The 23989-nt window shown below is 43.8% G+C and overlaps 1 protein-coding gene across 1 annotated transcript in view; it reads left to right on the top strand.

Moving 5' to 3' along the window:
• Nucleotides 1-496: 496 nt before the first annotated feature.
• The window catches only part of SSU72 (SSU72 homolog, RNA polymerase II CTD phosphatase), an 87644-nt gene continuing 64151 nt past the window's right edge, over nucleotides 497-23989 (top strand). Inside the window, exon 1 of the mRNA XM_040325809.1 lies at nucleotides 497-697. Coding sequence (XP_040181743.1) covers nucleotides 618-697 — 80 coding nt within the window. The 5' untranslated portion in view covers nucleotides 497-617. The remainder of the gene's footprint in view (nucleotides 698-23989) is intronic.

The raw sequence follows: 23989 nt of genomic DNA, 5'->3' as shown, positions 1-23989 counted from the left end.
GCACATGCAATTTACGGAGCTGCTGCTCCGTGAATCGCGGGTAGCGCAGTAAATTTGCAGGGGCGCAGGGCAAAAACGGTGCCCTGCGCCTACGCAAAAAATGCGCAAGGCTACCTGAATCTACCCCACTGTTCTCTGTACAGAGCTGAGGCTGAAGGAATAGTCTGCAGATTGCAAGTAAACAGAATAATAATGATAAATGGATATTTTATAAAAAGGGGTGAATTGATATATTTATCTTCCCCTAAACTTTGATTCCTCCTTCAGGGTAGATTGGTACACCGGTATAGACGGCTGGTTCTCGGTAAGGCCGGTGTTGTGACGAGAAATGACCCGTCAAATAGCGTCCGCGCATGCGCTGGGCACTATTCGATGGAGGGCACTTCTCTATAGAACACCGATATAGAGGGCGGAGGTTCAGCAGGAAGGAAGTGAAGACCTTATGAGGTAAGTGCGGTCCCTCCCACATTCCTAACCCCTCACGTCATCTCTCCCGTCACTTCCCGGCCCTCCCCGCCGCCATTTTAGTTCCTGGAGAAGGCGGAAGAGCCGCCATCAGCTCGCTCTGCCTGTTGTGTAATCGTCGTACGAGGACTGTGTGAGCTCCAGCCGCCATCATGCCGTCCACCCCGCTCAGAGTGGCCGTGGTATGTTCCAGCAATCAGAACCGCAGTATGGAGGCTCACAACATCCTCAGGTAACTACGAAGAACAGCTAATGGCTGCCACAGCGCCCCCCCCCCACCCCGTACTGTGATATGGGGGGGCCCGGGCCCCTGACCGAAAATTCAGTACCGAAAGAGAACCTGTCACCCTTTTCAGCCAGGGAGGACGAATTATCTCAGAGTTATGGGGATAATGTGTGTGTGACTTCATATGGGGGCCGTCAGGCCTAGGGGAAGGCCTTCACGTCTGTGGGGGGGGGGGGGGGGGGGGGGGGGGAGTCTGACCCCATGACTGGGCAACATATGGGGGGGGGAGTCTGACCCCATGACTGGGCAACATATGGGGGGGGAGTCTGACCCCATGACTGGGCAACATATGGGGGGGGAGTCTGACCCCATGACTGGGGAACATATGGGGGGGGAGAGAGAGTCTGACCCCTGACTGGGCAACATATGGGGGGGGGGGAGAGAGTCTGACCCCTGACTGGGCAACATATGGGGGGGGGGAGAGAGTCTGACCCCTGACTGGGCAACATATGGGGGGGGGGGAGAGAGTCTGACCCCTGACTGGGCAACATATGGGGGGGGGGGGAGAGAGTCTGACCCCTGACTGGGCAACATATGGGGGGGGGGGGGAGAGAGTCTGACCCCCATGACTGGGGAACATATGGGGGGGGGGGGAGAGAGAGTCTGACCCCCATGACTGGGGAACATATGGGGGGGGGGGAGAGAGAGTCTGACCCCCATGACTGGGGAACATATGGGGGGGGGGGGGAGAGAGTCTGACCCCCATGACTGGGGAACATATGGGGGGGGGGGGAGAGAGTCTGACCCCCATGACTGGGGAACATATGGGGGGGGAGTCTGACGCCATGACTGGGGAACATATGGGAGGGGGGGAGTCTGACCCCCATGACTGGGCAACATATGGGAGGGGGGGAGTCTGACGCCATGACTGGGGAACATATGGGGGGGGGGGGGAGTCTGACCCCCATGACTGGGCAACATATGGGGGGGGGGGGGGCTGACCCCCTGACTGGGGAACAATGGGTCACACAGTTGCATATAGCAAGGCTCCTTGCAGTGGGGTTGTGTCTGCACTAGCAGGGTTGGGCCTCATTCACATAGATATATTACAATATGCCTGCGCAGGGTTGTGCTTGCCCACACAAGGATGGACTGATGATCGTACATCCCTGTCTCACCAGTCCCATTCATGTCTCTAGGGACACAGCAGCCATGTGAAGATCTCCAGCTTTAATTTAACCACCGGCCAACCATGCTATAAAGACCAATGACAGCTACAGCGCGGTTGTCAAGTCCTGCAGAGGCATCTATTGACACCCTCCCAGAACTGCAGTGTGCTCTGTGTCCTTCCTTTGGACACAGCTGATCAAGGTTAAGAGCCAATCACAGCAGCTCTTTACCACATGATCAGCTGATCTCGATGTAAACACACTTGCTGGTTATGGACATTCCTTTCCTCACACTGTCACAGCCTGAGGAGAGAAGAGAGCTGGTAACTTGTAAGTGTGACAGGAGACTTCTACACTAATAATCAGTGCTGCCCTATCAGTTCTGCATATTAGTGCAGCCTCATCAGCACACATCAGTGAAGGGGAAAAATTGCATGTTTGTATGCAAACAAACTAAGAACGTGTTTTTTTTTTTTTTGTTTTTTTGCGTCTAGAAAAAAAAAAAGCCCAGTGGTGATTTAAAAAACACAAAAATAAATGAAAACAAAATAATTATAAACATTCCATATGTTTGTCATTCAAAGTGTGACAGCACTGAAAGCTGAACATTTGGCCTGGGCAGGAGGGGGTGACAGTGCCCAGTAGTCAGGTGGTTGAAGAGATAATTCAGGCCAGGCTGGTCCAAACAAACTTTTCCCTCTGTAATGTGTGTGGCGCTGTATATAGCTGAGGCAACACGCAGTATACAGCACTGTGTTCCTGGGTGTGAGAGGAGATCTTTCTGGAACAATATGGCGCCAGTCTGAGCGGTGCTCAGCCACTCATAGATAGGTTTGTATTGCACGCAGTGAATACAAAGCTTCCATTAAATGGCTGAGTCAGAGAGGCGGGCTGATCTCACAATCTCTGACTCCTTTAAAGAGAGCTTTCTATTCACTGTATGTAATACAAAGCTATCTATGAGTGGCTGAGCACCGATCAGACTGATGCTATATTGTTCCAGATATGGGGCAGAAAGATCAGGAACACAGTGCTATATACTGTGTGTGGCCTCAGCTATATACAGTTCATACAGCGCTTGTAGCGGCCACACGTGAGAGGTCATTGGGGCCAGCTTTGCCCAAATGATTTATTTAAACAAACTAAAGCTCATTTTTGAAGTGGTTCTAAAGGCAGAAGGTTTTTTATCAATGCATTAAGATAAAAAAACATCTACGTGTAGCAGCCCCCTAATACTTACCTGCGCCCATCTTTATCCAGTGATGTTGCAGGAGAGACTCGGTTGCCCGGGACTCTCGCTCTTCATTGGCTAAGACGGCAGTGGAGCGCCATTGCTCCTGCTGCTGTCAATCGATCAGTGGGCCAATGAGGGGATGGGACTAGCCTCATTGCGTCTCAATGGACACAGAGCTGGGGCTTGGTTTGAGTGCCCCCATAGCAAGCTGCTGTGGGGCCACTCGGCAGGAGGGAGGGGCTAGGAGTGCCAGTGCGGGACCAGAGAAGAGGATTGTGGCTGCTCTGTGTAAAACCATTACACAGGTCAGGTAAGTATGACATGTTTGTTTTTAAACACAAGACTTTAGTATCACTTTGCTTGTTTACATTTATGTGAACAATAAACGGCATTTGAAGCGTGACATGTTGGGTATGAATTTACTCGGCGTAACATTATCTTTCATAATATAAAAAAAAAAAATGGGGATGACTTTACCGTTTTCTTATTTTTTTACTAAAAAAGTGTGATTTCCCCCCCCCCCCCCCCCAAAAAAAGTGCGCTTGTAAGACTGCTGCGCAAATACGGCGTGACAGTATTGCAACTATCGCCATTTTATTCTCTAGGGTGTTGGGATAAAAAATATTTATAATGTTTGGGGGTTCTAATTAGAGGGAAGAAGATGGCAGTGAAAATAGTGAAAATGACATTAGAATTGCTGTTAACTTGTAATGCTTAACTTGTAATACCAACGGCCACCACCAGATGGCGCCAGCTCACATCTGGTGGTAATAACTTGTAATACCAACGGCTCCCCACCAGATGGCTCCAGCTCACAAAAAAAAAAAATATATATATATTTTTTTTGCCCACCTTCCAAGCCAAGTCGCCAGGACACTATTTCTAGTCGCCATGGCGACCGGGATTTGTCGAGCCCTGCTCTACAGGCTGCGGTCATCCCTGCTGCTTGTGCGCCTTTTTTCTTCCACATAACTTTTTATTAATCTGCCTTGATACAGCACTTTGGGAACATCCAACTTCTTTTGCAATTACCTTTTGAGGCTTTCCCTCCTTGTGCAGAAAACCATCATTGACACCCTCCATAACTGTCAGGTCAGCAGTCTTTCCCATGATTGTGATTCCTACTGAACCAGACTGAGAAACCATTTAAAGGCTCAATTACCAAGTGTTATGGCTTAATTAGCTGATTAGAGCGGGACACTTTGAGCCTAGAATATTGCACCTTTTCACAATATTCTAATTTTCTGAGATTGTGGATTTGGGGTTTTCATGAGCTGTAAGCCATAATCTCCACAATTATGACATCACGGCTTGAACTATCTTGCTTTGCATATGATTCTATCTCGTATATTAGTTTCACCTTTTTTTTTAAGTTGCATTAGTGAAATAAATGAACTTTTTCACTATTCTATTTTTTCAAGTTTCACCTGTACTTCCTTGTTCCTCTGCTCCGTCCTGCAGCTAGACCAATTCCTGAAGCATCTCCACCCCTTTACTGTAGCAGTTGAGGGTTTTGACATCAAGATCAGTGCTGGGTCCATAGCCCTGACTTGATATACAAGCAGTACAATCCATGCAGTAAGACCCCTGGTGTATGCAGTACTGCATGCAGCCAGAGGACTAGGGGCTCCCAGTGCTTTGTGAATAACTCAGACACTCCCAAAGGTGTCAACAGTTCCTGAGTCTCATAGTTCTCCAGGAAGTGCTGGGAGCCACCAGCGCCTCCACACCTCTGCCCACAGTACTGCATACACTAGCAGTTGTGGAACAAATCTGAGTTTCCATTATTTCTTATGGGCAAACTCGCTTTGATATACAAGTGCTTTGGATTACAATCATGTTTCTGGAACGAATTAAGCTTGTAATCCAAGGTATTACTGTACTGTGATTCTGTACTTGCCAAATATGCTGCAGCCATTGTAACTGTGGGCAGCTGAAGCTGCTGCCTGATCACTTCCTGGGTTTACAGACACACACCTCTAGCTCTGCAGCTTTCATTGGCCCTCTTATGACTCATCCCCTTCCTGGCATACTCTCTGAGAGAGCGAGCTGTGCATGATGTTCTAAGCCTAGGCTAATGACCAAACAAGAAGTGGGCCGGATAAGGTATTTAGTGGCAGAAATAAAATGTTTTACTAGCCAAAGTTAAAACAAGGGAAGAAGATTTAATAGATTGGGGGGGGGGGGGGGGATGACTAAAGGTCCGCTTTAACCACTTGCCTACAGGGCACTTTAACCCCCCTTACTGCCCAGACCAATTTTCAGCTTTTAACACTGTCACACTTTGAATGACAATTGCGCGGTCATTCAACACTGTACCCAAATGAAATGGCAATAAGTGTATATTAATTGGTTTGCGTAAAAGTTATATTGTCTACAAAATAGGGGATAGATAGCATTTTTATTATTATTATTTTACTAGTAATGGCGGCGATCGGCGATTTTTATCGTGACTGCGATATTGTGGCGGACACTTGACACATTTTTGGGACCATTCACATTTATACAGCGATCCCTGCTATAAAAATGCATCGATTTACTGTATAAATTTGACTGGCAGGGAAGGGCTAACACTGGGGGGCGAGAAAGGGGTTAATGTATTCCATAAGTTTTGCCTGCAAAGTTTTATCTTGAGACTAATACCCCTTTCACACTGAAGGTTCTTTTCAGGCATTTTGGCACTAAAAATACACTTTAATGAATTAAAGACCTAAACAGTAAAGTTATCCCAACTTTTTTGTATGTTACACTGAGAATCGTCATCTTTACTCTAAGCAAAAGCAAATTGTGATTCTCATTATGGGCAGGATCGTGTAGCTCTAGTTGGCAGTACCACTATTGTCCCCACATCACTTGGACCCCTTTCACACTGGAGGTACTTTAGCGTTAAACATAGCGCCTGAAAAAAGCCTCGGCTGCAATCCTGGTGTGAAAGCCTGAGTGCTTTCACACTGGGGCACTGCACTGGCAGAGCGTCAAAAAAAGGCCTGGCAGCAGCTTCTTTGCAGCGCTTTAGGAGCGGTGTAAAGTGCCCCTGCCCATTAAAATCAATCAATGCTTTTAACCCATTTTTGGCCGCAGCGGGAGTTAAAAGCGTTCCACTAGCTGCCGAAAAGCGTTGCTAAAAATGGCGGCGTTAACCGCAGACTCCCGGGCGCTTTTTAGTGTGAAAGCACTCTTAGAATTCTGATTTAGGGCTAGTAGAGGCACAGCATTGGTTTCTTGTATAATGGAAAGGCTTCCATTTTGTGTCTGCTGGTGTAGTTTCGTGTTTTTTTTTTTTTTTTTTTTCCCAGACATTTTTGCCTTGTTACTGTCATACTTCTCTACCTCCTTGAGGTCATCTGGCAAGGGTTTTTTTTTTCTTTGGGCTCATGAACATAGGATGTTTAAGACACCAGCAAACCGCCCTCCAAGCAATAATGTAATAATGTCCAAAAAGGGTAATTAATGCTAGCCTCTCATATGTGAAACGGAATTCGATTCAATATTGTGCCCAGACTATAACCATGGGATAATCAATGAGTGTATATAGTCAATAAGTATATAGTCAGTAAGTGTATAATGGCAGATGAGCATCAACAGCCTGAAAAAAAATGTGCAAATAAATAATTCAATCTGTGCAAAAACAGCAATATTAAAGGAACAAACAGATAATTGTGCAAATTGCAATAAATGGAACACTTGCTAAAATTTGATGAGAAAATTATGAAATCCTAAAAAAAGTGATCTGTGCAAAAATGCAGCAATAAATAATTTGTGCAAAATGCTAAAGGGTGAAATCCAAGTGCAAATAGGTAGTCGGTGCAAGTGTAGCAATAAATGTGCAAAAAAATATAAAGCAGCAAGAATAGGGTGCAAAAAAATATTCCAACATAGACCATTCGAGCTCCACACTGGCCGGGTTCGTCCCCAGGCTCCCCAAATATTACCATCTCTAAGATGGGTCTCTTTTCACTCTGCCAGGTCTCCACGGCGTTCAGACTCTCGGCCAAAAAGGGCCCTTTGAAAAAGTCACGTGAGCATTATTACACATTGCTTGGAGGGCGGTTTGCTGTTTACATCCATTCATTGTATTGTTATAGCATTGGTTTGCTAATCTTTGGCTCTACAATTCCGATGAGAGAATAATCTAAGGACGCATCATTTATTTGGATTTATCTCTTTGGCATTTCCAAATCTCGTTTTAAGAGGTCCATCTTGTGATCTCAAGAATGAAAAAATATATATATATATATATATACATTTTTTTTTTTTACTTGTATAGTATTTATTTATACTTGTATAGTAGTTATTTATTTATTTTATTTATTCAATGAGCACCACATTCCTTGTTTATCAATTTTAACCTTCGTGTGAGAACACTCTTATGTTTGCAGCTATTGGTCTAGTTTTGTTTTTTGTATTTAATTTTTTTCCATCGCTGTGGTTTGCGAATTAGTACCCTGTCTTGAATAAAAGACACCAGCGCTGCTGCCAGGTAAAAACGTCTATAAAAAAGCTGCATTTTTGACTAGTCTTAATGCAGATTTTTTGGTATTCTCGTTTCTGGGCATTTTTACAGTAGAAACATCCCTATAATGTAACCAGCGTTTACATTAGCAGGTTTTTTTTTGGGGGGGGGGGGGGGGGGGGAAATTTCGTGTTTTTACAGCTCAGAGGACACATATGCTCGTCAAGTAGAATGGGAATTGGTCCGTGGTGATATTGGTCCTATTCATACTAGCCTAGGTGGATGCAGCATTAGACCGATGCTGCAGCTGTCCCCCGGGTGTCTTTGCACTGAGAACCGAGCCACCGAACGCCGCCGATGGCTCGGTTCTTGCTTCTTCCCGAGAGGAGAGCTGCTGCCTGTTAGTCAGCAGCTCTCCTCTGCTCCTTCACACTCATTGGAGTGCTGAGACTGGATCCAGCATCTGCCTTTGCTGATGGCAGACTTTGGAAGTCAGGTTGACGCGGTGCCTCGACTGATCCCAGTGAAGTCGGCGGAGGTGGGGGGGGACGGGGACAGAGGACACTATGGATGCTCATCAAGAAGGATAGAAATTGGTCCACGGTGACACTGGGCAGGGGACCGCTATGGTAATGAGCGGAGATATCAGCTGGAACAGTATTGTATGGCGACAGGCCGGTGGCTCTCCTCTGGCCTAGGCTCGCCCTCGTCGTCCACCGTCACAACTCTGTCTGGGAACGCCGCAGCTCCCCCGAACCCTTCCGGGACCAAAGTATTGATGACTCCGCTCTTCTCTCCACAGCTCCATGCTCCATAAGCCAGGTCGCCGCAGCTCCTGCATGGACGGCTTCCCCCAGCCCTCCATGTCCCCGCCAACCTGCACACAGCGTGGCTCCTCACAGCCTCATTCCGCCACCATGATGCCTGGGATCACTTTCTATTGGCTGGTGAGGTGGTGGGATAACTGGGGGAGAGGGAAGGGGATTGGTGGATGGTGGCAACACATAAGTGGCTCGGTTTGAGTGTCTGCCAAGCCGCTATTAAGATGAATGTGACAAGGGGGCAGAGCAGCGATAACGTCGGTGCACATTGCGATTCAGCTAATCTCTGCATCGATGAAGTGTCGAGCTAGGCTGAATCGCGATGTGCCGATTATTTTCAACCCCACTACCCTAAGCGCTAATGACTCTGAAAGTTTGTGCATAATAGGCTCCATACAGTACCGAAGCTAAAAAAAATTCCCTTTGTGCATGAGAACTAACAATGAACGGACCGAAATAAAAAATGCCGGTGCTTATTGGGTGTGGCTCCGATTTGGTGTGCAAGAGCTTTTACAGTTTTTATTACCTATATACGTTTGTGTACAAATTGTCTTGATTTTCGGTGACCTGAATAGCACAGTAAATTGTGTGTAATATATGCCTGGATTATGCACTATAGTGTTGGTGCTTTTGCCCTTTGAATGTATGTCGGGTTTATTTGGGCTATAGCAGTATATACAGTGTACAGTACAGTAAAAGTGTGTACACCCCTCACATTTTTGTAAATATTTTATCTTTTCATATGACACTTTGCTACAATGTAAAGTAGTGAGTGTACAGCTTGTATAACAGTGTAAATTTGCTGTCCCCTCAAAATAACTCAACACACTAAGGCCCGGATTCAGAAAGAATAGCGTATCTTTCTGTGGGCGTAGCGCATCTCATATGCGCTACGCCACCGTAACCTTGTCAGGCGAGTAGTGTATTCACAAAGATCTTGCGCCTGAATTTACGGCTGCATAGCGTATATGGGCCGGCGTAAGCCCGCCTAATTCAAAATAGGCTTGTTGGGGGCGTGTTCTATGCTAAATAATCATGACCCCGCGTCTTTGACGTTCCTAACGAACGGCGAATGCGCCGTCCGTGAAAGTATCCCAGTACGCATGCTCCAAATTACGCCGCAAATTGTCAATGCTATCGATGTGAACGTAACTTACGCAAAGCCCTATTCGCGAACGACTTGCGTAAACGACGTATAATTCGACGCTGGCCCGACGTCCATACTTCACATTGGCTACGCCTCATAGAGCAGGGGTAACTTTACGCCGGAAAAATACTTTTACGTAAACGATGTAAAAAATGCGCCGGACGTACGTTTCTGAATCGGCGTATTTGCATATTTGACGCGGAAGTCTTGGGAAGCACCCATAGCGGTCAGCGTAAATATTGCACCCTAAGATACGACGGTGTAGGAGACTTGCGCCGCTCGTCTCTAGGCAACATTGAGGCATATCTGATTCTATGAATCAGACGCCGAGATGCGACGGCCCGCATTCGGAGTTACGACGGCGTATCTGGAGATAAGTCGACGTAACTCCTTTCTGAATCCGGGCCTAATTGTCTAAACCGCTGGCAACAAAAGTTAGTACACCCCTAAGTGAACATTTCCAAATTGGGCCCAATTGGCCATCTTCACTCCCCAGTGTCGGGTGACTCGTTAGGCCCCTTTCACATTAGCGGACCGTTCGTTTGTTTATTACAAGTCCGTTTACGGACTTGTAATGTAATGCATCCCTATGGGATCGCGTCCGTTAGCGGATGGAGCATCCGCTAACGTCCGCAACCATCCACGTCCATCAGGATCCGTTTTTTCGGACGGAAGAAAACCCTTTTTCGGATCGGATGAAGACGGACAGACGGTCCGTCTTCATCCGATTTCCCCATAGGGGAGAGCGGAGGAAAGACAGGGCGGTCTCTGCACAGTGTGCGGGGACCACCCTGTCCGCCGACAGCTCATCGGGGATTAACGGAGGAATCCCCGCTGAGCCGACGGACACACACGGAGCGGACACAAAAACTGTCTGCTCCGTGTGAAAGAGACCTTGGTGTTACAAGGTCTCAGGTTTCGATGGGGAGCAGGTAGGGGTGTAACGGATCGTCACCGATCCGTGATCCGAACGGGCCACCCCGTTCGGATCGGCACACCCCGCGATCCGCGGAGCGCTCCGGAGCCTAGGCCTAGGAAAGTCCCCGGCTTCGGCCTAGCTCCGGAGCGGCGGCCAGTCTGCTTGCCAGAGCCCAGCGTGACACGCCTCCCCGCCTCCCCGGGGAGGCATGTCACGCTGTGCACTGGGCTCTAGCAAGCTGAATGGGAATGTTAGCAGTGAAGCACTGGTGTGAGAGGAGGGGGGGGGGGGAAAGAGCACAATAGCAATTCACAGGGGTGGATTAAAGAGGAAGCAGGTGAGGCTGTTTGGGACTTAAAGTACAATCTTGATGTTTTTACAGCAAAAAATATATATATATATATATATATATATATATATATACTGTGTATATATATATATATATATATATATATATATATATATATATATATATATATATATATATATTTTGCTGTAAAAACATCAAGATTGTACTTTAAGTCCCAAACAGCCTCACCTGCTTCCTCTTTAATCCACCCCTGTGAATTGCTATTGTGCTCTTTTTTCGGATCAGCAAAAAAAAAAAAGGTTCCTTTTTTTAATTGGTCCAAAAAAAAATATATATTATTTTATATATATATATATATATATATATATATATATATATAATAAAATAATATATATTTTTTTTTGGACCAATGAAAAAACGGACCCCTTTTTTTTTTTTTTTTTTTTTGCTGATCCGAAAATGATCCGATCCGTGACTCCTGATCCGAGGATCGATCCGATCCGTGAGTTTTTTGATCCGTTGCACCCCTAGGAGCAGGTGTGTTAAATTTCTTGTTTCTCTCTTGATGCTCACTGGAAGGTCAACATGGCACCTCATGGCAAAGAACTCTCTGGGGATCTGAAAAAAAAGAATTGCTGCTCTACATGAAGATGGCCTAGACGTGGCAGCAGCAGGTGAGTGGATGCCCACTAACAGGCGCTACCATGTCGGATCTAAAATGACAGGTGCTCTTTAAATAGGACATATTCTTGCTGGTAGTTGGGGGGAAACCTTCATTTTGTTTGCAAATATTAAAGATTCTATTTGGAATAATAAGCTGTCAGGTTAGTAATACAGCGATTCAATCAAGTTTTTGTAGTGTACATAGGTTTGTAAAAAAAATGGCTCAAAGGAATATTCCTGAACTGTTTTATCTCATGGTAATTGTGTGAATGCATCAATGCAGTGCATGTTATCTCAGCTTGGATTCATTGAATGAGTGGACAAATTTTGAGGCGACAAAAAATGTACACTGTTATACAAGCTGTACGCTCACTACTTTACATTGTAGCAAAGTGTCATTTCTTCACTGTTGTCACATGAAAAGATATAATAAAATCTTTACAAAAATGCGAGGAGTGTACTCAATTTTGTGAGATGCTGTATATTCTTATATAATATTTTTGCCTTGGAGGACAGGGAAGATCTGGATGGCTGCACTCCCAACAACCCACTTTATTCTGTATACACATTAAAACCAAATGACATATGAAACAAGTACGGTAGGGATGTTTGGATCGTCCTTGTTTGGGCTGGCACCTGACTTGAGGGATCATTGGAGGCTACTCGCCTGGAGCAGTGATCTAGTGTTTTTAATATTTTTGCCTTGTTTTTCTTAAAAGAAACCTGCTCATAGAAGTAAGAGCCTTTTTATTTTATTTCTTGCCATTTTTTTTAAAAAGCTAGTTGCCTAACTTTCCAGCTGGCTATATATACATGGCAGTCTTATTGCAATAAATTTCCATCCATGGAGAATCACTTGATTACAAGTAAGCACCAGAAACTAGTCAATCTACCATGAGATTGCTCGACCACCAGATCATGATTGTCAAGTAGAAACTGGGTAATGCATTTGATTCAATACAGATTTCTTTAAGGCCTCATTCACACGACGGACCGTTCGGGTCCGCCTGTCAGTTTTGACGGCGGACCTGAACGGCCGCTCCATGCATCCCTATGGAGCGTCGGATGTGAGCGGAGACATGTCCGCTGACATCCGATCCGCTAAAAACAGACGTATGGGGGGCACGTCCCCATCCATCCATGCGGATCGGGTAAGATCTGATGAAAACGGACATGCTGTCCGTTTTCATCAGATCGCTCCATAGGAGACAGCGGTGCCCGACAAGCCCCTCCCCGCTCAGTGAGCAGAGGAGATTGTCATCTGTCGGCTCAGCAGAGATCTGCGGCCTGATCTCCCGCTGAGCAGGTGGCCTCCATAGGAACGGAGTCCGCCTCATGTGAATGGGGCCTTAAAGTGATCATGTTTTTCTGTTGGGTTCAAGCACAGCACATCTCCTTGCAGCCAGTCCAATCCACCATTTTATGTCTGATTCATTTGCAGTCTTGACAAAAAATTGAGTAGTTCTTTTGGGCGTTCTATCAAATTGCCACATGTATGGCTTGCTTCAGGCTGATTCAATGGTTTTATATACTTTGAGATGCTTTCTGGTTCCAGTATTGCCATCTTTGGTTTCATAATGTTTTCTGGTCAGTGGCTATTACGATTTTATTATTTTTGCTGTATGTAATGTCGGAGGATAAGCATGCAGGAAAGACATCCAGCATTTTAAGCGTGTTTAGGAATATGAGTTTTTGTTTCATGTGGGTTTCCTTTAACATGAACCTGTGAGTAGAAATATTGGAGTTTTGGATGATTTCTTTTATATAGCTGTAAGCTCTATGGCTGTCATTGCAATTATTAAGCTGATGGCTCCAGAGCTTATTTTCTCATTTAGGCCAACCACATCCTGAATTTCCTTCTTGGCTTATTTTGGGACAACAGGCATACGTTTTTAGATATCAGTCTTTGAGGCCCTGCCTTATCAAGGATATGTGTGGGTGTTTTTTTTCTCTTCTAGCAGTCTTTTCAGATCCAATTGCTACTCGAGATCTTGGTCATATCTGAAGCACTCGGCCTCCAAGTTTTTGAAAAGAGAAATTGATTTCTTCATAAAAATCTGCAACTTAAAGTAGACCTATTGTAATAGCACTCCACAATAGACGGGTATGCCATAAGATTCGGCAACAATAAATGTACATTTTATCCTTAACGCTAGTTTTAGTCTGTGTTCACACCTAATGCGAATTGAACGTGGCTTACACTGTGTATTTGAATGAGGCTGGTTCACATGACAGTGGTGTAATCGCACTCCGCATTGGCCAAAAAAACATGTGCGTTTTCTAGGCAGTGTGGTCTGACTCAATTGGAATATATCTGATCCGCAGCTACAACCGAGAGGCACCACTGAACGGCTTATTTTTCTCTTCGCACAGAGAACTGAGCTGAAATTCACACCGGACCAGTGTGAATCCAGCCTCATACTGGTGTGTTGGGGAACACATGGTAAACGGCATGTTGCCACAATGCCTGATAACACGTGATTGGCAGCCCATTGAAACTTTAAATAGCACTTCACACTTTGTGCAAAAATACCAACACCCATGTGGTGCAGAGCAGCACAAGTATAGTTGTTAGTGCAGGGTTTGACAAATTTGCTTGGAATCTAGGAGTCGGCTAAAAAAAGTTAAAAGCCAGAAAACGCGCCCAGTCCCGACGAGCGCGCAGAAGCGAACACATACGTGAGCAGCGCCCGCATATGTAAACGGTATTCAAACCACACGTGAGATATCACCGCGATCGTTAGAGCGAGAGCAATAATTCTAGCTCTAGACCTCCTCTGTAACTCAAAACCTATAGATTTTCACCTATGGAGATTTTAAAGGGTAGAAGTTTGTCGGCATTCCACGAGCGGACGCAATTTTAAAGCGTGACATGTTGGGTATCAATTTACTCGGCGTAACATTATCTTTCACAATATAAAAAAAAAATTGGGATAACTTTACTGTTTTTTTTTTTTTATTTTTTTAATTTAAAAAAGTGTGTTTTTTTCCCAAAAAAGTGCGCTTGTAAGACTGCTGCGCAAATCCGGTGTGACAAAGTATTGCAACGTTCGTCCAATTTTATTCTCTAGGGTGTTAGAATAAAAATGTATATATAATGTTTGGGGGTTCTAATTAGAGGGAAGGAGATGGCAGTGAAAATAGTGAAAAATTACACTTTTAGATTTGCTGTTTAACTTGTAATGCCACCGCGAGATGGCGCTAGCTCACAGGACACAGAGGGACTTCACAAGGCTGCAAAGCCACGGCCTCAATTACCGGCCGTCGCGGGCCCGCTGCAATCGGCGGGGGGGGTGCACGGAGACACAGGATCCTGTGCCTCCGAGCTCCCCCGCCACTCGATCGCGGCGGCCGGTAATTGAGGCCGCAAAGCTCAATTACCGGCCGTCGCGGGCGCCAGGTCACAATTTTTTGCCGCAATTGCGACATGTCGCCTTTGGGATTGTCGACCCCTGTGTTAGTGCATTGACTGCCCACTCCAAATGTATTTGGCTCTTTTAATGCAACATGTATTTGCATGGTAAATGCTGCTTTTTAACGTGTGGTAAGCCACTTGAGCAGTCTCGGGACAGCCTAAAATGTAGTCCTTTTGCTCCAGGCATGTGACTGTGCTTAGGCTAAAAAGATCATTCTGGGAGATTTTTTGTTGGCCTGCAATAAAACATAATTTCTTCAATCATTCTCTACTGCAATCTTTAATCAAAGGGCCACATCATATTTGTGTTCTGTGGAAGCAAGGAAGGCCTTGGTGATTGTGCAGACTGTCGTTGTTAACCACTTAAAGACAGAGCCTGTTTTTCAGACTCTTTACAAGTAAAAAAAAATTTTTTTGCTTGGAACCCCCAAACATACTTTTTTTTTTTTTTTTTTTTTTTTTAATGTCCTAGAGAACAAAATGACGGTCATTGCAATACTTTGTCACACCGTATTTGCGCAGCGGTCTTACAAGCACACTTTTTTCGGGGGGAAAAAAATCACTTTTTTGAAACAGTAAAGTTAACCCAATTATTTTTATATATATATATAATATTGACAGAGTAAATTGCCGAGTAAATTCATACCCAACAGTAGGGCTGCACGATTCTGGGAAAAATGAGAAAAACGATTCAATTTTTTTTTTATTTAAAGTGGTAGTAAACCCTGTTTTGTTTTTTGTTTTTAAACCTACCTGAAAGCCATAATGAGCTAGTATGCACCGCATACTAGCTCATTATGAAATACTTGCCTTGGAACTAGGGGTGCAACGGATCGAAAAACTCACGGATCGGATCGATCCTCGGATCAGGAGTCACGGATCGGATCATTTTTCGGATCAGCAAAAAATAAAAAAAAAAGACTAATCTTGTTACACCCAACAGAGTTTTAGATTCAGTTATTTTCAACACAAAATATAGTTTACATGTTAAATTTTAAAAGCCGCAGCAAACCTTACATGTTTGAAAATCAGAGGTGTTCTGTCACATTAGCAAACATGTAAGGTTTGCTGCGGCTTTTAAAATTCAACATGTAAACAGTATATACGTATGTGAGATTTTATATAAATATACACAGTTTTTTTTTTTTTTTTTTTGCAAATTTGTAAACTTAATTTTCTTTTAAAAAAATTGCCCAAAACCTTTTATGGCTTCATTTCAAGCTCTATAACTGCTCCTGGGCTACATCACTGACCTGTGCCATCCTTCCTATCCACCTGGTCTGTTTGCAGGAGAAGTTTAATCAGTGTGCAGGCAGATTGCATGGAGTGTGCGTCACAGTGTATTTTACAGTGGAAGCCAAGGCACCGGAATGAAGACACATGTCAGCAGAGATGATTCCCAGAGCGCGCCAAGTAAGCCAGCCAATCCGGGCAGCTCATCACGCGGGCCAATCGGGTGCAGAGACCGGACATCCCATCCAACCAATCACAGCCGATCTGTGATTGGTTGGGGTGGAGCAAGAAGCTCCGGAGCTAGGCCGAAGCCGGGGACTTTCCTACGGCCGAGGCTCCGGAGCGCTCCGCGGATCGCCTAGTGTGCCGATCCGAACGGGGTGACCCGTTCGGATCACGGATCGGTGACGATCCGTTGCACCCCTACTTGGAACGAGTCGTAGGGAACTTACCTGGTCCACCTTGAGGGAGATGTCGTCTTGCCTTGGCGTGTCTTCCGGGTATCGCCGCTCCAGCGCTGTGAGTGCCTGGAGTGTCAATGTTGTCACGCACAGGAGACTTCTTGCCGGCAAGGTCTGGCGGTTGCCGGGCCTTTAGACGAGGATCCCCAGTGCGCATGCGCCGATGGTGTCAGCAGCGCATTGCGAGGGGAATTTTTTATACCTACAGGTTAGCCTTATTATAGGCCTTATTATAGGCTTACCTGTAGGTAAAAGTGGTAGTACAGAGTATACTACCACTTTAAAGTTATTTTCAACACCAAAGGGAGCTTATGTGCTTAAATAAAGTATATGTAAATTTGACAGGCAGTTTCCATGTTATATTTTAAAAGCCGCAGCAAACCTGCTGACCTAACGCTTGCTAATGTAAAAGAACAACTCTGATTTTCACATTTAACTAAATGTAAAAATCAGAGGTATTCTGTCACATTAGCAAGCATGTGAGGTTTGCTGCGGCTTTTAAAATTTAACATGTAAACTGCCTGTCAGATTTTCATATACTTTATTTAAGCACATAAGCTCTGTTTTGTGTTGAAAAATAACTGTGAAAGTTATTACTGTTGGGTGTAACAAGATGTCCGCTTGCCCCCCTTCTAACTAACATTAATGTACAGGATTGTGGGATGAAGCAAGATGGCGGTGACGAAACGTGACTTCCTGACGAGACAGCCGCTGCCAGGTGTACCAAGATGGCCACGCTCCGGAGCTAGGCCGAAGCCGGGGACTTTCCTATGGCTGCACCTGAAAATTGCGAGTCATCCGGACTGGGGATCGTCGGGGGGGCAGCTCTACCCAACAGGTCACGCTTCAAAATTGTGTCCGCTCGTTGAATGGCGTCAAACATGTCCCCTTATAAATCTCCATTGGCGACGTTTAAAAAATTCTACAGGTTGCATGTTTTTGAGATCTGAGGTCTTTTTGGCCCCAGATCTCATATTTAACCACTTAAGGACCTTGGCTGTTTTTCAGATTTGGCGTTTACAAGACTAAATTTTTTTTGCTAGAATTACTTAAAACCCCCAAATTATTTTATATATATATATATAATTTTTTTTCTCTAACACCCTAGAGAATAAAATGGCGGTCATTGCAATACTTTTTGTCACACCGTATTTGCGCAGCGGTCTCACAAGCGCACTTTTTTGAAAAAAAAAACACTTTTTTGAATTAAAAAAATAAGACAACAGTAAAGTTAGCCCAATTTTTTTATATATTGTGAAAGATAATGTTATGCCAAGTAAAATGATACCCAACATGTCACGCTTCAAAATTGCGCCCGCTCGTGGAATGGCATCAAACTTTTACCCTTAAAAATCTCCATAGGCGACATTTAAAAAAAATTCTACAGGTTGCATCTTTTGAGCTACAGAGGAGGTCTAGGGCTAGAGTTATTGCTCTCGCTCTAACGATCGCGACGTTACCTGACTTGTGTGGTTTGAACACCGTTTTCATATGCGGGCGGTACTCATGTATGCGTTCGCTTCTGCGCACGAGCTCGTAGGGGTGCTTTAAAAAAATTTTCTTTATATTTTTTTACATTTTTACACTGGGACAAAAAATGTGATCACTTTTATTCCTATTACAAGAAATGTAAACATCCCTTGTAGTAGAAAAAGGCATGACAGGTCCTCTTAAATATGAGATCTGGGGTCAAAAAGACCTCACATCTCATATTTAGACTTAAATGCAAAAAAAAAAAAGTCATTTTAAAAAAAAAAACTAGAAAATATTGCTTTAACCACTTAAGGACCAGCCCATGTACATATACGTCCACAATATGGCACGTACAGGCACATGGGCGTATAGGTACGTCCTCGCCTATTTGCGGGTGGGGGGTCCGATCGGGACCCCCCCCGCTACATGCGGAGGTCGGGTCCGCTCGGGGAGCGATCCGGGACCACGGCGCGGCTATTTGTTTATAGCCGCTCCGTCGCGATCGCTCCCCGGAGCTGAAGAACGAGGAGAGCCGTGTGTAAACACGGCTTCCTCGTCCTTCACTATGGCGGCGCATCGATCGCGTCATTCCCTTTATAGGGAAGACACGATCGATGACGTCATTCCTACAGCCACACCCCCAAACAGTTGTAAACACATACTAGGTGCACCCTAACTCCTACAGCGCCACCTGTGGTTAACTCCCAAACTGCAACTGTCATTTTCACAATAAAGAATGCAATTTAAATGCATTTTTTGCTGTGAAAATGACAATGGTCCCAAAAATGTGTCAAAATTGTCCGAAGTGTCCGCCATAATGTCGCAGTCACGAAAAAAATTGCTGATCGCCGCCATTAGTAGTAAAAAAAAAAAAATAAATAAAAATGCAATAAAACTATCCCCTATTTTGTAAACACTATACATTTTGCGCAAACCAATCGATAAACGCTTATTGCGATTTTTTTTACTAAAAATAGGTAGAAGAATACGTATCGGCCTAAACTGAGGAAAAAAAATGTTTTTATATATGTTTTTGGGGGATATTTATTACAGCAAAAAGTAAAAAATATTGCTTTTTTTTCAAAATTGTCGCTCTATTTTTGTTTATAGCGCAAAAACTAAAAACCGCAGATGTGATCAAATACCACCAAAAGAAAGCTCTATTTGTGGGGAAAAAAGGACGCCAATTTTGTTTGGGAGCCACGTCGCACGACCGCGCAATTGTCTGTTAAAGCGACGCAGTCCCGAACTGTAAAAACACCTTGGGTCTTTAGGCTGCATATTGGTCCGGGGCTTAAGTGGTTAAGAAGCATGGGCGGAAGTGATGTTTTGAAGTCCCTTCCGCCCTGCTATGGGGACGGGTGGGGGCCATCTTGCGGGGGGAGGGGGGCCCTCTCCCGCCGCCGCGCAGACCACCGTTATCGTTTACAGGACCGCTCACAGTAAAGATGGATATCTCGGTTGTGGCAGCAGCTGCTGCCGTTACCGAGATATCCATCTTTAAAGTACCGACGTATATGCACATGAGCGGGTCCTTAAGTGGTTAAGAGGTCCTGTCAGGCTTTTTTTTTTTCTATTACAAGGGATGTTTACATTACTTGTAATAGAAAGAAAAGGGACACTGCTTTATTTTTTAAAAGAACAGTGTAAAAATAAAAGGTGCAATAAAGAAGTGTATGTAAATATGTGTGTAAAAAATATATATAAAAAAAAAAAATGAACGCATATGCGAGTAGCACCCACATGAAAACGGTGTTCAAACCACACGTGAGGTATTGCCTCGATCATTAGAGCGAGATCAATAATTCTAGCCCTAGACCTCCTCTAACTCGAAACATGCAACATGTTGATTTTTTTTTTTAAACATCGCCTATGGAGATTTTTAAGGGTGAAAGTTTGTCACCATTTCACTAGCAGGCACAACTTTGAAGCGTGACATGTTGGGTATCAATTTACCCGGTGTAACATCTTTCATGATGTAATAAAAATTGGGCTAACTTTACTTTTTTTATTCCAAAAAGTAATTTTTTTTTTTTTTCAAAAAAATTGCTCTTGTAAGACAGCTAAGCAAATACGGTGTGACAAAGTATTGTACTGACCGCCTTATTATTCTCTATTGTGTTGGGACCCCCAAACATTATTTTTCTAAGTAATTTTATAAGATTTCAACTAGTAGCCAACAAGTTTGAAAAATAGGCCTGGTCTTAAAGTGGTTAATGACCACGCCATTTTTTTGGTGATGCGGCACTGCGTTACTTTAACTGACAATTGCGCTGCCGCGCGACATTGTACCCAAATAAAATTGACATAAAAAAATTGATATATTTTTTTCCCATTTACTGAGGTGATGGAGGACAGCAGGGTCTGGCTGAGATTCGAACCCAGCCTCGGGGACGCGTCACACTGCTGTGATGTCAGTTTGGATGTGATTCGCACTGCAGTGCAAATCACATGTGGTCTCTGTGCAATGCAATTTCAGCCATACATTGTATGGCTGAATTCGCATCAAACTCACACGGGACTTTTTTCTTTGTCTGCAGCAGAATCGGATCGCATGGGTGTTGGCACCCATGTGATCCGATTCCTGTCTGAGTTTGCAGATCGCACTGCGTCATCAACGTTTAACTGTTACTCCCAGCTGTTTGTATAGGGCAGTGTGAACTGCGGCCAGGAAACATGCGATGCGGGAACTCGCAGTGGATTGGCAGGGTTGCTGCAGTGTGAACGGGCCCTTAGGGATGGTTAATGAGCAGAAAGTCACAGTTCACAAGTTGAACGATTGCTGTATACATCATGTACCCATCTGAGGAATAAACTTTTTTATTATAAAAGGTAAAAGAGGGCAACATAAAACTAGTGCAATATTTGTCACTGTTTTTTGATAAATTTACTCATCAGTATCTGGTTCGATGGATATAGTAGCTATTCTCAGTGAATTGATCATCGGATATTTTGGTTCTAATTTTGCCTGTTTTTTTTTTTTTTGTGTGCTTCATCCTTGGAAATACTTGCTAGAAAATATAGGTGCTGACAAAAGCTGGTGACGTAAATAAGGTGTGATTGTGAGGGGTGTTTTTTTCTTTGGCTGCGTAGTTATGTTCGCTAAGCGTCAATGCATTTTGCCAAACAAATTCCAATATAAAATTTTTACGTACGTTTTTTGATTGTGTTGAGACACATTCATAGCCATCTTGGGCCGCAGGTTGGACATGGCTGAAATATCTTATGTACTATTGGTACAGCGTGTCATGCTACAGGTGACTGCGCATTGCAATGTAAACAGGCAGGATTACAAACTGTGATTCTGTATGTTGAGCGTAGATGAACTGGGGCTTAAAGGGGGTTGTAAAGTCAAAAGGTTTTTTATCTTGATGCATTAAAGTGGATGTAAACCTGATTCATGAAGTTTGGGCTAGGCACATATATCTCTGCTGTGTTTTCTTATCTCTCGAAAAAGCACTATGTCCCATAGCTGTCTTTGGCTCTGTAGCTCTGTTATCAGCCTGATAACTTCTCACACATTTTCTGAGACTGGAGATGGAAGTGTTCGGGGGAGGTTGCTATAAATTAGTAGTCGGCTTGCCGCTGTGCACGTTACTGAAGATGATGGGGGGGGGGGGGGTTATAAACTATTCCCTGGGGTTTTACACCTCTGCTCTAGTGTGACCCCAATCAATGTCTGTGCGGTTACCTTCAAATTTATTTTCAGCCTCTAATTTGTCACGTGCAGAGTAATAAGCTTGGGATGGAATGCACATTTTGTCCGCTCCAGTACATTTGTACAAGAAGATCTTTGAATAGAGGGAAATTATTAACCTAGCATCTTTTATATAGACTGTGATTACCACCTGCCTATTTTAAATATTTCCCTGGAGAGCAGGTAGATGACTTTGTTTTACATGGCTACTGGCACATGCTATTGCTCATTTTTATTATAATTGCTGTCTGTGTGTGTGTGTGTGTGTGTGTGTGTGTGTGTATATATATTAAAATTTTCATAATCAATTAATCGGCCAGTAACATAATGGGGTTAAAAAAAACTAAAATTAGCCCTTTATAGTACAAAAAAGCAAATCGCTACTGTAAATATTACTTTCACTGTCCCACAGTACTTGTACTTATTTTGTTTTTTTAACCCCATTATGTTACATCTCAGGCCTGGGTCACACCTCTGTTTTTTGGTGCTTTTTGCAGAAACACACTAGCGTTAATTTACATGTTTTCCTATGGGACACATTCACATCCATGACTTTTTTTTCAACTGCTGCGTATTTGGAAAGGGCAAGGACTTTTTTAACGCAAAACGGTGCTATATATTTTTTTTTTTGGTTCAATTTGGGGTGTCGTTAACTTTGTATTGACAACCGCAACAGATTGCAAGGGTAGTGCGATTGTGGTGTGGGAAACGGGAATCTAGCCTAATGGTGTATATAATAATTGAATTTGCCCAATTCAATGTACCCTTTTTGACCGCAAAAAAAAAAGCTTGATTGCTGTACCCGGACCAAGCTAGAAACAATGGTGTCACGTCCCTAATGGTGAACACAAATTGCAAAAAATATGGAATGGGACATTGTTAAATGCTGCAGCTGACTGCACAATTAATTATTTAACCAAAATTCAGGCGGAGGTGGGTGCAGGTGTAAAAACACAAAACTGAGAAGAACTGGAAAATGCTTAGACAGGACCCGGTTTTGGGAATAGTTTAACATCACACCCAATACTTTTTATCTCTTTTTTTTTTTTTTTTAACATTGTTTCATGCTTAAAGTTTTCAGCATACTTCTTGTATAGGTTTAAAGTGGTTGTCTACCCTGTACAACCACTTGTCCCTACAAATGAGGCTTACCTGTAGGTACTGGAAATAACTCCTAAACCTCTACGGGTTTAGGAGATATTCGCCATGTATGCCGGCACCGACATCGCCGCATGTGCTCTGAAGAAAGGGCACGATGCGTGCCATTTCTATAGTGCTTGTGCCGTGACCGGCGGCTCCCATGACTTCAGCCAATAGCGGAGCTAGGGCATGCATTTGGTTGTGCATGCTTCATGGACAGTCATGGGTGAGATTAGTCTGCACATGAGATCATGTGAGTTTGCTTTAGCTGTCACCAATTTGGTTTTGCTGCAATATTTAACAAATCGCTTAGCTATTAGTCTTCAATAGATCTCGCCTTGAGGGGTTTTGTTCCCATGGCATAGCTTTCTAACACTACCTGTCATCCATGGTGTTCCAGCAAGGGCTAGAACGAGTGGACATGGCCACTGGACCCTGTGGCAGATTGGTCCTCTAAACATTTCAAGTTCATCTGATATTATCCGATATGCACGAAAATGGTCTTCGTAATTTTTTATTTAGTTTTTTTGCCTAATCAGCACAGCTGTGGTTTGCAAATGCTAAATACATGCTTTACATCCCTTTCAAATTTTTATTCTGCTGTAAGAGAAGTTTTGTGAATTTGATAAACTTCAGGTTCGATCTGATATTGGTATGGAAAACAAATCCTGAGATCGCCGTATTAAAGTGTTAGTGCGCAGCATTCTTCCCCACTGTGCTATGGGACTTATAGGCTAGATGAACGTTGGAACTAATCTGTTATTTTACTTATAGATAGGTCTCCAGTAAAATTCCCATCTCTTACCAGCTAGAATGTCTAACATATATTATTCAGTCTTTGCGTTTTTGCCTGCATGATTTTTTTATTTTTTGCGATGCTGAACATTCTGGTTTGATTTGGCTATTCTTGTATGCAGTCGTAATTTTAAACCTCACCCGCACGTAAAAGCAAACCGGGTTTTAAAAAGAAGAAAAATTCTGTTTTGATATTCTAAAAGATTTGAAATGGTGTCATGATCTTGAATTTAGTGTAAACTCTGGTGAGCTATTAAAGAATCGTTGGGGACACCTTTTGTGTAATCATGCATTATACCGCAGCACTGCTAGTTTTAGTATAATGCAGAGAAATATCCTATTCTTCACTCCTATGGCAGCTGGCAATC

Source organism: Rana temporaria, chromosome 10 (genome assembly GCF_905171775.1).
Source record: "Rana temporaria chromosome 10, aRanTem1.1, whole genome shotgun sequence".
NCBI lineage: Eukaryota > Metazoa > Chordata > Amphibia > Anura > Ranidae > Rana > Rana temporaria.
This window is presented reverse-complemented; position numbering and strand designations above follow the sequence as displayed.